The following is a 15,470-nucleotide window of genomic DNA, read 5'->3' as shown; positions in this document are numbered from 1 at the left end:
TGAAAGTCTTCTTTTCACTGGAGGTCTTCAAGTAGAAGATCACTTAATACGAAGCCTGAAACAGAGTAGCTGTTGTTATTGTGGTTTTTTTTTTAAAGATGATTAGTCCAACCTGACTCTTAGTCATCCCTTTTGGGGTTTTCTTAGCAAAGACACTGGAGTGGTTTGCCATGTCCTTCTCCAGCTCATTTTGCAGATGAGGAAACTGAATGAAACAGGGTTAAGTGACTTGTCTAGGGTCACCCGACTAGTCAGGCCAGATTTGAAGTCCAGTCCTCCTGATTCCAGGACCAACATTCTATTCTACCACCCAGCTACCCTGAGAGTTGTCATTTAATGTTTGTTCATTGATGACATTGTACTGCCTCTGGATTGTGCTCCATCCTCACCTTACCTTGTAAAATTCCTCTCTCTCTTCATATGATGTTTGTCCTTCATTTTCAAAGAAGATCATGATATCAGGGAGGTGATACCATGACAAAGCACAGGAATTGAATTTGAGTGAGGGGTGCTAAGTCATCAACCTCACATTATCCTCCAGAGTCATCTGGCTCCAATGGCTAGATATGAATCAGGATGCCTGGAGATGGCCCTGGATGTGAGGTAATTGGGGTTAGGTGACTTGCCAAAGTGTCTGATGTCAAATGTCAAATGTTTGATGTCAACTCAGGTCCTCCTGACTTTAGGGCCAGAGTTCTACCCACTGTACCACCTAGCTCTCCCTCTTCCTTCAAGACTCAGCTCAAAAACCACTTTTATGAAACCTTTCCTAATCCATTCAATTGTTGGTACCTTGTCTCCCTAAGTCCCTTACATTGACTTGTTTTTATTCTCCTGATATTTATTCTGTGTATAGGTCCTGTTTTCTCCCTCATGAGAAGTGAAGCCCCTTGATGTCAGGAATTGTTTTATTATTCAAATTGATATCCCCCAACTTCTAGCACAATACCTAGTATGTTGAATGATTGGTTGAAGCATTTGGATGTGATGACCCTTTAGATACTTAAAGATGGCTCTTATGTTCCAGGTTTCAGTGCTAACCCAAACTAGTTTCTTCTATTGATTTCTGAATAGCATGTTTTCCAGTTACCTCACAATTCTAGCTGAACTTTTTATTGGTCCCTTTGCCTGGAGTGACTGACAGGAGGTAGGGAGGGGTGAAAAAGGGGGGATCTGAGCACCTACTCTGGCTGCTTCCAGTGATTCTCCCCTTTTTTTTCTTTCTAGGATGAAGAAAAAATTAAAGAGAAAAAGAGACATTTGGGAGACACAAAGAACTATTGTCCAGTAACTCTCAAAGAAAACTTTATACTATATCCAGGTCCTCCAGATGATGGAGCTAAGTATCGAGAAAAGATTTACTATTTTTCAAGTGTTGAAGCAAGAGAGAAATTTTTGGAGAACTCTGAAGACTATGTGGCTCATGATGAACCATTAAAGGTAAAAATGATCAAAGTAGTAATAATAATATTTCTCTCAGATGGGAAGGTTTGAAAAGCACTTTACATTTACATATGTTAACTTATTTAATCCTCAAAAAAACTCAGTGAGGAAGTTATCATTATGTTTTGTTTTGTTTTTTTACCAAGATAAAACTTAGACAAGGAGAGGTTTAGTGACAATAAGTGCCTGAGATAGGGCAACTAGGTGGCGCAGTGGATAGAGCACTGGCCCTGGAGTCAGGAGTACCTGAGTTCAAATCCAGCCTCAGACACTTAATGATTACCTAACTATGTGGCCTTAGGCAAGCCACTTAACCCCATTGCCTGGAGGAAAAAAAAAACTAAAAATATTTTAAAAAAATAAGTGCCTGAGATATGTTTCAAACTCAGGTCTTCCTAATTTCAGTACTGCATAACTTGAAAGTTTCCAAAGCATTTCAGAAATAATATCTTCTTTTGTCCTCACAACAACCCTAGGAAGTAGCTGCTGTTTTTATTCCCCCTCTTACAGAAACCAAGCAGAAGTTAAATATCTTGCTCAGGGTTTACAGTTAATGTCAGAGGCAGGAGTTGAACCTGTCTTCTAACTCTAATCCAACTCTAATCTTCTATCCCTGATGCCTGCTCCACCACGCAGCCCCATCTCCCTCTGTCTCTCTATCTCTCTCTGTCTCTTTCTATCTCTCTGTGTGTGTCTCTCTCTGTATCTCTCTGTCTCTGTCTTATCTCTCTGTCTGTCTGTGTCTATCTCTCTCTTTCTATCTCTGTCTCTTTTTCTGTCTCTCTCTGTCTCTGTCTCTCTCTGTCTCTCTCTCTCCCTCCCTCCCCTCTCTCTCTCTCTCTCTCTCTCTCTGTGTCTCTCTGTGTCTCTGTCTCTCTCTCTTCCCTCTCTGTCTCTCTATGTCTCTGTCTCTCCCTCCTTCCCTCCCTCCCTTCCTCCCTCCCCCTCTCTCTGTCTCTCTGTATCTCTCTGTCTCTATCTCAGTCTCTCTATTTCTATCTCTCTGTCTCTCTGTGTGTCTGTCTGTCTCTCTCTGTCTGTCTCCCTCTTTCTGTGCCTGTCTCCATCTCTCTGTCTCTCTCCCAACTCTGTCTGTCTGATTCTCTCTCTCCTCTGCCTTTCTCTCTGTCTCTTCTCTCTCTCTCTCTCTCTCTCTCTCTCTCTCTCTCTCTCTCTCTCTCTCTCTCTCTCTCTCTCTCCAGCTTTGTCTTTCTGACTCACTCTCTCCTCTGTCTCTGTCTCTGTCTCTGTCTCTCTCTCTGTCTCTGTCTGTCTGTCTGTCTGTCTCTGTGTGTGTGTGTGTGTGTCTTCCTGTTTCTCTGCCTCTCTTGGTCTCTCTGTCTGTGTATGTGTGTCTTTGTTTCTCTCTTTGTCTCTGTAGGTGCCTCTGTCTCTTTTCTGTCTCTCTGTCTCTGTCTCTGTCTCTGTCTCTGTCTCTCTCTCTCTCTCTCTCTCTCTCTCTCTCTCTCTCTCTCTGTCTCAATGTCCCCTCTCTGGATGTATATCTCTATATTTCTCTCCATCTCTCTTTCCCTGTCTCCTTCTCCTAAAAGGGCATCACTGACCTTGTGATTTTACTAATATAAGGAACTCCTAAGTGAGTAAAACGCCTGTCCCAATGAAAGTTGTCACCTTTTCTACAACTTGTACTCTGAGAGTTGTTCCTAGAACATATGACAGATTGAGGGACAAGACCTGGCTCATACAACCTGTATGTGTCAGACACTGATCTTCTACCTAGGATACCAGGCTGTCTACATGTCTGTGCTACCCAGCCTCATCCAAGTCAGTAGCTTAAATAAACTGCTTTAATTACAAAAAAAAGAAATTCTCAATAGATTAGAGTGGCAGTAACCATCCTTTCAAACAAAACCGCAGTGGGCCCATTACAATGGAGTATTTTTAAGTGATTTAATGTCTCTCAAATGGTGTCAAATAACATAAATCTGATTTTTAAAATAATATTACTTTAGATTCATTTCATAGTAAAACTAACACTATTGTAAAAAGACTATTTAATAAAAAGGATCACATGAACTCTTTACTATCAGTATGATTGGCTGGGACAGATGTCCTTGTAAGATGCTTCACATCAATTTTCATTTCCCCTTTTGTGTGTATGACTCAGCATTTGGAAGGGTTATTTCAATCCATCACAACTGGTCTTAGAAAATTCAAGAATTTTGTTTTGTTTTTGGTTTACAAATCTCCATGTAATGCTTCCAAACCATGACACTATTTTTTTAAGTTTAGTGTCTTCTATCATTATAACTTTTTTCTTTGAAGAACTCTTTAGACTACTTCCTGGGGGCTCAAGTTTCTACAGAACAGTTTGATAAATGTCATAGATTGTGAAATCTACAATAAATTGGTCATTTTATTTTTTATTTTTTATTTTTTTGGATTTTTGCAAGCAATAGGGTTAAGTGACAGGCCCAAGGTCATACAACTAAGTAAGCATTAAGTGTCTGAGGTCATATTTGAACTCAGGTTCTCCTACCTCCAGGGCTGGTGCTCTATTCACTTCCACACCTAGGTGTCCCAGAAATGACCATTTTAAAATCTTATTTCAAGGAATGAGATCTTGATATTGAATGGAGAATGTGATATTAGCACATAACTGAATTTACTATTTTTTATACATTTTTAAAGAAATGTCATTATGAAATGTCTATTATCCCTGCCTTTTTGAGTAGCATACTAAACACAACTTAATCTTTTTTTCTGACTTTATTTTTTTTTTAGGTTTTTGCAAGGCAAATGGGGTTAAATGGCTTGCCCAAGGCCACACAGCTAGGTAATTATTAAAAGTGTCTGAGACAGGATTTGAACCCAGGTACTCCTAACTCCAAGGCCGGTGCTTTATCCACTATGCCACCTAGGCGCCCCTTTTTCTTGACTTTAGATAACAATTTTGAGCATTAATCACTGCATTATGTTATTCCCTTGGTGATGAATTTTATCTTACACTTGACTGGACCCTTAGTCTGCTCTTTTATGATCTTTCAAGTTACCCATTCTTCTTTCTGTTCATGTATCTGCAGGTTTCTAAACTATTTTCTCATTTTCCTGGTTTCTTTTGGTTAAAGACCTGAGTTTAATAGTAATACCAAATCTCTCTTGAAGAGAGGTACCATAATTTCTGTCAGCTAGTTTTCCTACCTGTTCAAGGATAGTTGAATTTTCTTCCTTCTTCTGGATTCATAGTGTTTAGTTTTAAGTGTACCTTATTTCTGAAGTATTTAAAATGTGATCCTATTGTTAATCCAAATAATGTTTGGTGTTGAAAAGCCCAACCCTAGAAAAATTCTCAGCATGTTGAGTTTTTAAGGAATTCACGTTTTTTTCTTATAGCTAGAAACTGATCACACAGTAGTTTTATCCTATTTCATTTGTGGAGGGTTTTTTCTCTAGTGAAGATTGCAGACAATTGGTCACCATTTTCTATATAATAATTCTTCTTGTACTTGAAAACTATTATTGAATTGCTGCTCAGGTTTCCTTTCTCTCTCTCCATTTCTTCCTTCCTTTCTTTTTTCCTTCATTCCTTCCACAAATATTTATTGAGTGCCCATTATAGGCAAAATCCTTGGCTAGATACTCTGGGGTTTACAAAGGCAATGAAACATCTTCTTCCTTTAAAAATAATACAGTCCAATGGGGCAGCTAGGTGGCGGAGTGGATAGAGCACTGGACCTGGAGTCAGGAGTACCTGAGTTCAAATCCAGCCTCAGACACTTAATAATTACCTAGCTGTGTGGCCTTGGGCAAGCCACTTAACCACATTTGCCTTGCAAAAACCTAAAAAAAATTTAATATAGTCCAATAAGAGAGATGAAGCAGTATGTCCTGTGCTACTAGAGAAGTACAAAAATATGAAAAAGATGGTCAAGGATAGGACCATTCAAATAAAAGGGCATTCTTTGAGAAGGGGAAAGTATGAAAAAGGATCAAGAAGAAGGAAAGTACATATTATTTGTGGAATGACAAAAGGTTGGGTTCTTTGTCAAACTGAGCTCAGTTCTAGTCATCTTTTCTCATTTATTTTAATTTTAAGTATTTTAACTATCTTTACAATGTTTCTATATACCCATTTTATGTCCTTAACTTATATCCCTCTTAAAGCATGGAGGACCAAAACATTCATTATCAGCATTCACCAAATAGGAAACAAAAGAGCAATTTTGGAAGAAATGTTAATAAAAGCATATTACATTTCAAAATTTTTATAATATTCTTTTTTCCACCCACCCTTTTCTCTTCATCCTTTGCCAGTCTCCTCCATTGAGAATATGCCTTTTAGGTCCCCATGGATCTGGAAAGACTGTCTGTGGTCGATGGTTAGCTGAAAAATTTGGTATATTTCACATTCAGTTTGAAGAATTTCTGCAGGAAAGAATCATGGTTAAGACTGAAAGGAGAATTGGACCTGAATTTGATGAAGAAATTGAGGAAGAAATAACTGAAAGACATGAACTAGAAGAATTTGCAACTCAAGCTAATGTTAAACTTGGGAGTACCAAAAAAATTCCGGTATTGTAATATCTAAAGTTTAAAGATAATCCACAAATAATCTATGATTTCCAAATAACTATTTCTTTTATTTGCATAGAGTAAAAAACCATTGTATATTCTGTAATAACTTTTCATATGATCAAAAATTATCATGCCACAAAAAATTTCAACAGTCCATTGCCCCACACTGAAGTAGACACACTAACCTGAACAGAGTGCAAGTTAAATATTAAACATATCTACAGCAAAAGTTAACATAATTCATCCTAAACAATATGAGAGTGGGGAGAGGAAAAAGGAAGTAATAATGATTTTCTGTTTTCTGTAGTTTATAAAGTCCCACATTACCCATTCTGCATGTGGTCAATTGTCATTACAAATCATTCTTTCAAAACTGTAAGCAAAATTATTTTAAATTGCCTATTTTTCATTGGCCCCAGGCATATGACAGTACCTGTAAGATTTACAGTGTCAGTTAAAAAGAAAGATTTACATAGATCTAAAACTGACTTAGGCTGTAGTAAAATCTCACAGATATGATTTCAGTGGGCACATAGATTTATAGGGTGATTGAATCATGAGATGAATTACACCAGCTATTTGTGGAAAGAATATGCTTTGTAACTATTAGTTGTAGTTTGTTGAAAATTTTGACTATATTGAATACTGCACAAAGTAAGCCAAAATTTTCAACATTTTCATAAGCCCTAGTATTACAGTAGTTTGAAAAAAAACAGGAGCCTTCTTAATCATTTATATACTCTTTGTGAATGTGTATTTATTGATATTTTTTCTCATTTGTCTGAGTTGGGTTTCAGGGTAAAGATATAGAGTTAACTGATGAGGAAGAAGCTATTAAAGCTAATATTGTAGAAAATGAAACATTACCACCAGAAATTTTGAATCGCTATCTTTCAGAATGGTGGCTTAAAGAACCAATGCGGTAATTTTGACATTTAGTAATATTCTTTTGTATGTTTTCATTTTATTACTGGGGCAGCTAGATGGCATAGTGATACAGTGCTAGGCCAAAGTTGGAAGACTCAATCTTCATGAATTTCAAATTAGGCAAGTCACCTAATCCTGTTTGCCTCAGTTTCCTCATATGTAAAGTGAGCTAGAGAAGGAAATGGCAAACCACTAAATTATCTTTGCTAAAAAAGCCCTAAATGGGGTCATGAAGAGTCAGGCACACCTGAAAAATGAAACAACGAGCTAATTAAAAAAAAACACAGGAACAAGTGCACAACCTGCCTTCATTCCATTGATACCTGGGAAAGCTCAAAAGCTTTGTTCATTATCCAGAATAGAAGCAAGCATGCTGTCATGAAATTCATGAAATACAATACTGATGAACTTTTCTGGGCAATCTAATTTTGCCTTAGAGGCCTTGATCAGATTTGATTTGGGGAAGATGTCTTCCTGATTCCAAACCCAACAATCTATCCACTGTACCACCTAGCTACCTCATTAACAATTTAATTCTTACTTAATTTATTTTGATGAGTTGTTTAACTATCTATAGAGGTCTCTCTAGATTTCTTACCTCGTTTCTTTATACTTCTCCAAAACCTCAGCATTTTAACTGATTCAGTTGCTTTATAACTTTTTCTTGTGCTAAGGATCTACTTTTCCTTGCTTATTTTTTGTTTTTATTTTCCTCTGTGCTTTTTTTTTAGCCATTTTTCTCCTCTTTGGTGGTTTATAGAAGATGTTTTTATAAGAATTCTAGCTCTCCTCAATATCTTCACTCCACTATTTTAGATTAGTCTATAATCTGGACTATCACAATTTTATCCTTTCAAAAGAAATGTAATAAAATAATAAATTATAAAAATAAAATTAAATGAAACAAAGGTAGAAATATCCCTTAAAAGAACCTTGAAAAACTTTTTTAAATTACTTGTGTGTGTATATATATATATATTATCTTCTTAGTTGTCTATATTTTTACTTAAAAACTGAAAATTTAAAAAATTAAAGCATATTATGAATTTTTCATCCAGCTCCACAGGCTTTATCCTAGATGGATTCCCACGAAATACAGATGAGGTACTATTTCTAGGTGAGCATGGATTTTGCCCAGATATTGTTATTGGCCTCTTAGTTGAAGAACAAGATGTTATAGATCGTCTACTTGGCGAAGCTATTGCAAAGTGGAAAAAAAAACAAGAAAAAAGGATGGAAAGAAATAAAACAATTAAAGAACTGAAAGCAAAAATTAGGGTATGTATATCTTCTGGAAGAATTCCTTCCAGTAAAATTTTCAAGGGAACAAATTAATTGCGAAAATAAACTTTTTAAGGGTAGAAAATGTTTCTTTATATCATCATGACTTAGGACAGTGTCTGACACAATTAAGTGCTTCATGAATGCTTTTTTAATTGATTGTTTTGTTTTCAATCATACCTTTTTTTAATGTAACCTCTACACCTATTTGCACAGTAAGCAGATGGATTCTATTATTTGAGCAACAGCAAGGAGACACTAGTATCACCAGATTGAAGGATACTTAAGGGAGGTTGTTTTTCCATCATTTCAAGTAATTTCAGTGGTATCTGAGTCTTCATGACCCCATTTGAGGTTTTCTTGGCAAAGTTACTAGAGTAGTTTGCCATTTTCTTTTCCAGCTCATTATACAGGTGAGGAACTGAAGCAAACAGAATAAAGTAACTTGCTGAGGGTCACCCAGAAAGTAAGTGTCTGCAGCAAGATTTGAACTCAGAAAAAGAAATCTTCTTGACTCCAGGCCCAGCATGCTATCCACTGAGCAACCTAACTGCCCCACCTGTAAGGGGAGTAAGTTATAAAAGACTGGAAAGGTAGAAAAAAAACAAGTTTTGAAGGACTTTTAAGGGTCAAATAGTAAGTTTTATATTTGACCCTGAAGTTCATACTTGAGTTTATTTGGAGAGAGGATGTGGTCTGACTGGTGCATTAGAAAAATCACTTTGATATCTAAGTGGAGGATAAAACTGAAGTGGGAAGAGACTTGAGACAGGAAGATGAATAAGAAGACTTTTGAAACCAAACAGGAGAGAAATTAGGGTTTATATTTATATAGTGGCAGTGTCAAAGAAGGCATAAATGATAAATGTTGCAAAAGTATAATCAATGTGACTTGACAACAGATTATATAAAAGGAGGATGTGAGAGCCCTAAGTTCTGAACCTAAGTGAGTAGAAAATACTGATGTCCTAGAGCAGGGGTGGGGAGTCTTTTTCCTGCCCAGGGCTAAAATGGAGATTTATAACATCATTCAAGAGCCATATAAAATTATCAGCTTAAAAATTAGCCTGCCATATTTGGGAAAACATTTAATTAATTCACCCCTAAAAAAATACTAGATTTATTGAATTTCTAGACCTGCCTGCAGTTGCCATGCCAGATCAAATGATTTTGAGGGGAATATACAGCCATAGGCCAAAAGTTCCTAGCTCCTACCCTGCAGAGTTTGGGGAAGTCAGGAATAAGAAAGGTTTGAGTTGTTGGGATGGGGAGAGGGAAATAAGATAATGGGTTTAGCTTGGGACATATTGAATTTAAGATGTCTATAGAAAATCCATTTCAAGATAATTCTTTTGCTTCACACTTCTAGAGACTGTAAGTACAATCTTCCAGAAGCTAGTTCATGATGCTTCTCAAATGATCTCTTTTCTATTCTCATTACCAGCACACTAATTTAAGGTCCTAATTGCCTTATTCTCATATCACTCTCCTGTTTACCATTCCTCTCATACTCTAGTCCACATTGTTCTTTCTGAACCATTTTACTCTCCTGCTCAGAAATCTTCAGTGGGGCCTGCTGACTATAAGGCAGATGTCTCAGTTTGGCATTTAAGACCCTCTACCACCTGCAGCTAAGTGGTACAGTGGATAGAGCACTGGTGCTGGAGTCAGGAGGATCTGAATTCAAATGCAGCCTCTGACTACTGGCTTTGTGACCTTGGACAAGTCCCTTAACCCTGCTTGCCTGATTCATATATCTGGCCACTGGAAGCAGATGATTCCAGAGGAGAAAATGAAGTGGGTGACAACACTGTACCCCCTTCCTCAAATCCAATTCACTTCTTTGAGAATGGAGGACAAACAAAATGCATCCTCCATTTCTCCCTTAAATGAACTTTTCACTCCAAAATGTTCACTTCTCTTGAATAAGGATTTCTCTCCACTATGCATTTATTTCTACTATTCCTCACCATCATTTCCAAACTATGTAATATCTTCCCCATTCTTTTCTTACACAAATCCTATGAAACATTTATTTTTATTTTGGTTTTTCCAATTACATGTAAACATAGTTTTCAACATTCATTTTTGTAAGATTTTGAATTTCACATATTCTCCCTCCTTCCTCTTCTTTTCTCTTTGGCATGAGTAATTATACATGTACAATCAAATTAAACAAATTTCTATCCTATTTAATTTACAAATCCTACTCACATTCCACCTCCATAAATACCCTAGTCTAAACTGATCCCTTCACACTTCTGAGCTTCCTGCTTCTACTATTCCTTTGATTATTAACCTTGTTCTGAGAAGCTATCTCTTCTACTATTATCTTATTAGTTAAATCTTGTAATATTAATGTTTCAGGTAATTCTCTGTAATTATTCTGTAAGAACCTTAAAAACAAAGAACAGAACATATAATTCTTGCTCCACAATACCTTCGACTTAATAATATAAGGTCTGATTATGATTGATAATGATTTAATATATTATTATAATTAATATAATCATTATGTTTTATTAAATATTATAGTTGATATAATTAATAATGATTTTTAAATAATCAGAATTTAGCAAAGAACTTGAAACAAAGTGGGGACCCATTGATAGCAGAATGATTGAACAATTGTGATATGTGAATATAATTAAACCTTATTATGTTAAGAATTTATAAATATGAAAAATTCATGGAATTATGAGATTTGTGGATTTTGAAACAGAGTGAATGAGAACCAGAAAAAGTATATGCATATGTGTATGTATGTATGTTTGTACATATATATATATATATATATATATATATATATATATATATATATATCCTAAATAAGAAGAATACCAAAAGGAAGCAAAACTTTGATATTATTATGGTCAGTCTTGGTCTTGGAGTACAGATATAATAAACTTTCCTCCTTCAGCAGAATGTTAGGGAAATATGGGAATTGAATGATACATATGCTGTCAGACATGGTCAAAGTATTGAGTGCTTTTGCTTGGCTATTTTTAAAATGAGTCAAGGAACTATTCTTTGAGCAAGGAGAAAATATCTGGAAATTACTGGGATATAAAAATAAAAGATATCAATAAAGAAATTTTTAAAGAAAAACATGCCAAAACTATGTCTAAATGATTTATTTACATGACAAATCATCATCTGAGAGTGGATTTTTAGAAACAACAAATAGTTGTTTAAAGAGAAGTTTAATGAATAAGATGATGTTCAAGGTGAATACCTTTGTTTGTGATTTAGGTAAAACAACAAACTAGATTTAACTATAAAAGAATGTGACTGCTTTTCTTTTGTGACTCATAAACTGTCTACAAGGGCAATTCTCAAAAAGGAATTTAAAGTAACCTAGGCAACAAACTTTTATTCCTGTGCTGCTTTATTTTAAAGGACAACTTCCATGTAGATGTAGGAGTTCTCCTGTTTATTTTTTAAATGTTTTATTCTAAAGTCTTGTATGTATTTCACAAAATCATAGAGTTTCAGAGATAATAAAGATTTCAATGACTAACCCATACTTCAACAATAATCCCCTCTTCATCTCCAGCAAGTGGTTATCCAGACTTTGCTTGAAAACCATCATTGTGGAAACACCAGCTACCAAAGAAAGTTCATTCAGCTTTGGCATAGCTCTGATTGTTAGAAAGCTTCTCCTCATATCAAATCTAAATCTCCTTTTTGTAATTTCCAATTCATTAACTGGCTGATGGATTTCCCCACTGAAGAGAGAAAAATAGGGAAATTAACAGCTGGATAAAATGAACATTCGGTATTTTTCATAAATATTTTATAGTTATATTTAGTATGTACATATTTGTGTATGTGCTGGCAGTTATTCAATTATGAAAATACAAGAGAATCTTCAACAAATAAACCTCTATTAAACACTAAGTTTTAAAAGATGTAAGCACATTTAAAAATTCCACAAAGAAATCCAGTGTCTCCCAAGTTGGACATACTTGGGTAATTTGAGTTGATAAGAACTCAAGAAGATTCAGATACAGTTGGATCAAATTGTTTCCTTGGGCTCAATCTAGAAATCTAGATCCAAGTCCATCCTCTAATGTTGATCTGATATCCAAGGTGAGAAGAACACTCCAGGGACCAAGGAGATGAGACAATGGGGGTTGATTGATATTAATATGAGGTTGAAAGAAATAGCAAAAAATTCACTGCTTTTCATTTTATCTGTTATTATGATAAATGTAGGATTATCTAAACATTCAATGTGACATGCCCTAACTGGTCATGGGATACCCTTACAAAATACATCTGCTTTTTCAGCTTGCTGTAGCTTGCACTGTAATGCTGTTCCTCAGAACTGTTTATCTAAAGATCTTTAAGGACTCCTCCCTCCTGCCTCTTCTATATCACCATTCTCTCTCTCTCTCTCTCTCTCTCAAAAAAAATTCCAAAGTGACTAATCTGTGAGAGAAAAGAATAGAGATGGAGGACAGAGTCAAGATGGTAGCATGGAGGCAGGAATTCCCAGAAGCCTCAAAATTATGATTAACCAAATTCTGGAGGGTCAGGATCCACAGAAAGACTGAATGAGGGGCGGCTAGGTGGCACAGTGGATAGAGCACCGGCCCTGGAGTCAGGAGTACCTGAGTTCAAATCCAGTCTCAGACACATGATAATTACCTAGCTGTGTGGCCTTGGACAAGCCACTTAACCCCATTTGCCTTGCAAAAAAAAAAAAAAAAGACTGAATGAAACAATTTTCTGTCCCTTGACAACTTGGAAGATCAGGAAGAGCAGGAAGACTGTTTCACCAGGGTTGGAAGGGGCCACAGCGCAGCCAGGGCAGCACCACATCACCAGAGCAAACAGGCTCCAGTCTTCCAGGAACAGCCCACAGGTACCTGGGTCCCTAGAGTTGCCTGGGTTTGGAGCAATGGAGCAGTGGAGCAGTTTCCAGACCTCTCAGCTGAGAGATCACCAAGGACAACTTGGAAGGTCAGTGGGAGAATAACTGCTGCACCAGAATGAGCTCAGAGCAAGGCCAACACTGGCTTCTGAACAGCCTGTCCCTGGAACCTATGGAGCCACCTAACAGCTGCTTCCAGAACACTCAGCCCACAGATGGTAAGGGGATAGGAGGAAATTGTTGAAGTCTCTCTGCTCTCCCTGGTACAGGAATATGCTGCTTTGTCCATTCTCAGATCCTGGTGGCAGTCTGGGGTCCCCTATTGCCATAATAGAGCAGGGACCCTCCTAACAGCTCCAGGGCAGAGGGGAGTGCTTGTGGTTATTCACAGACCAGAGCACAGGCCAGGAGAGGAGGTCCTGGGGGAGTGTCCCAAAACTCCTCAAAAGCTTGGGAAGTGAGTTAACATCAAGTCATAGACTGGGAAAATGAGTAAACAATAGAAGAAAAAGAATAGACAATTACTTTGGTCCCAAGGAGGATCAAAATATATATACTCCGAAGACTGACACAATCAAAACTTCTGGATCCAAAGCCTTCAAGAAAAAATAGAAATTGGTCTTAGGCTATGGAAGAGCTCAAAGATTTTAAAAATCAAAGAAGGTAGAGGAAAATTGGGGAAAAGAAATGAGAGCAACACAGGAAAATCATGAAAACCAAGTCAGCAACTTGGTAAAGGAGAGACAAAAAAATACGAAGAAAATCTGTTAAAAACCAAATGGAAAAAGGATTGGCCTAAAGGTCAATGAGGAGAAGCATACTTTAAAAGCAGAATTGGCCAGATGGAAAAGGAAATTAAAAAACTGTCTGAAGAAAATCCTTTAAATGTAGAATGGAGCTAAGGGAAGCTGATAACTTTGTGAGAAATCAAGAAACAATAAAACAAAAGCTAAAAGAATGAAAAACTAGAAAAAAAATGTGAAATATCTCATTGAAAAACACCTCATGTGGAAAACAGATCCAGAAGAGATAATTTAAAAAATATTGGGCTATCTGAAAATCATGACCAGAAAAATAGCCCAGGACTCATTTCTCAAGAAATTCTCAAGGAAAACTGCTCTGATATCCTAGAAGCAAAACATAATATAGAAATTGAAGGAATCCACCAATCACCTCCTGAAAGAAATCTCCCAAAAAAAAAAAAACTCACAGGAAAATTATAGCCAAACTCTAGAACTCCCAAATCAAAGAGAAAATATTACAAGCAGCCAGAAAGAAACAATTCAACTACCATGGTATTAGTCAGGATTACACAGAATTTGGCTGCTTCTACATTAAGGGTTCAGAGGATTTCGAATATAATATTCCAGAAGGCAAAGGAGCTTGGATTACAACTAAGAATCAAGTACCCAGGAAAACTGAACATCCTCTTTCAGGGAAAAAGATGGACATTCAGTGAAACAGGGGACTTTCAAATTTTTCTGTTGAAATAACCAGAGCTCAACAGAAATTTTGGTCTTCAAGGACAGGACTTAGGTTAAGTGTAGAAGAGTGGATGGTAAGGACAAATTATGAGGAATTTATTAGAACAGTTATAAGGAGCATATATAGACAAGGCACAGGAAGGAACTGAATAAAAAGGTATATTATAAAGATGGAGTCAATGGGCAAGAAAGAATTGTATTGGGAGAAAGGGAATGAGAGATAGAATGGGCTAAGCTATATCATGCAAAAGAGTCAGGAAAAAGCTTTTGCCATGGAATGGAAGGGGGAGGGGAAGGGAAATGAGTGAACCTTCATTCTCATTGGAAGTGGCTCAGAGAAGAAATAACATACACACTCAATGGGGGTTGGAAATCTATCTTACCCTAGTGGAAAAGGGAGAGGAAGGGGATGGGAGAAGGGGGACATGGGGAAGGGAGGGGGATTGTAAGTGTTAGAAGAGAGGGAAAATTGTGGGAGAGGGTAGTCAGATTCAACACACTTTTGAGGAGGGACAGGGTAAAAGGAGAGAGCTAACAGAATAAATTGGAGTAGGGGGGGAATAGAGTGGAGGGAAATACAGTTAGCAATAGCAACTATGGGGGAAAAAAAATATTGAAGCAACTTCTCTGATACTTAAGATAAAGAATGCAATTCATCCCAGAGACTGAGCTGATGATATCTGAACATAGACTGAAAGTATACTTTTTTCTCTCACTTTATTTTTCTTGAGGTTTTTCTCTTTGGGGGGGGGGGGGTTATGGTTACTTTTACAAGACAATTATAGTAATATGAAAATAAGGGTTAAAAAAGGAAAATGTAAATATTGTATGATAATAAAGAAGAATTGTTTCAATTTAAAAAAAAAGAATAGAAAGAGATGGGACAACTTGGAGGGTCAGCATGAAAATTCTGCTGCACC

General features: G+C 36.7%; 1 protein-coding gene across 4 annotated transcripts in view; it reads left to right on the top strand.

Annotated features, from left to right (window-relative positions):
- The window catches only part of AK9 (adenylate kinase 9), a 142,881-nt gene that overhangs the window by 93,978 nt on the left and 33,433 nt on the right, over positions 1–15,470 (top strand). For all 4 annotated transcript variants that reach the window (XM_074187329.1, XM_074187327.1, XM_074187328.1 and 1 more), the window contains 4 exons: positions 1,228–1,440; positions 5,719–5,976; positions 6,777–6,901; positions 7,965–8,184. In XM_074187329.1, coding sequence (XP_074043430.1) covers positions 1,228–1,440; positions 5,719–5,976; positions 6,777–6,901; positions 7,965–8,184 — 816 coding nt within the window. The remainder of the gene's footprint in view (positions 1–1,227; positions 1,441–5,718; positions 5,977–6,776; positions 6,902–7,964; positions 8,185–15,470) is intronic.

The sequence above is a fragment of the Macrotis lagotis genome, chromosome 5 (assembly GCF_037893015.1).
Source record: "Macrotis lagotis isolate mMagLag1 chromosome 5, bilby.v1.9.chrom.fasta, whole genome shotgun sequence".
NCBI lineage: Eukaryota > Metazoa > Chordata > Mammalia > Peramelemorphia > Peramelidae > Macrotis > Macrotis lagotis.
The sequence above is the reverse complement of the archived record's forward strand: the minus strand, read 5'-3'. Positions and strand labels throughout refer to the sequence as shown.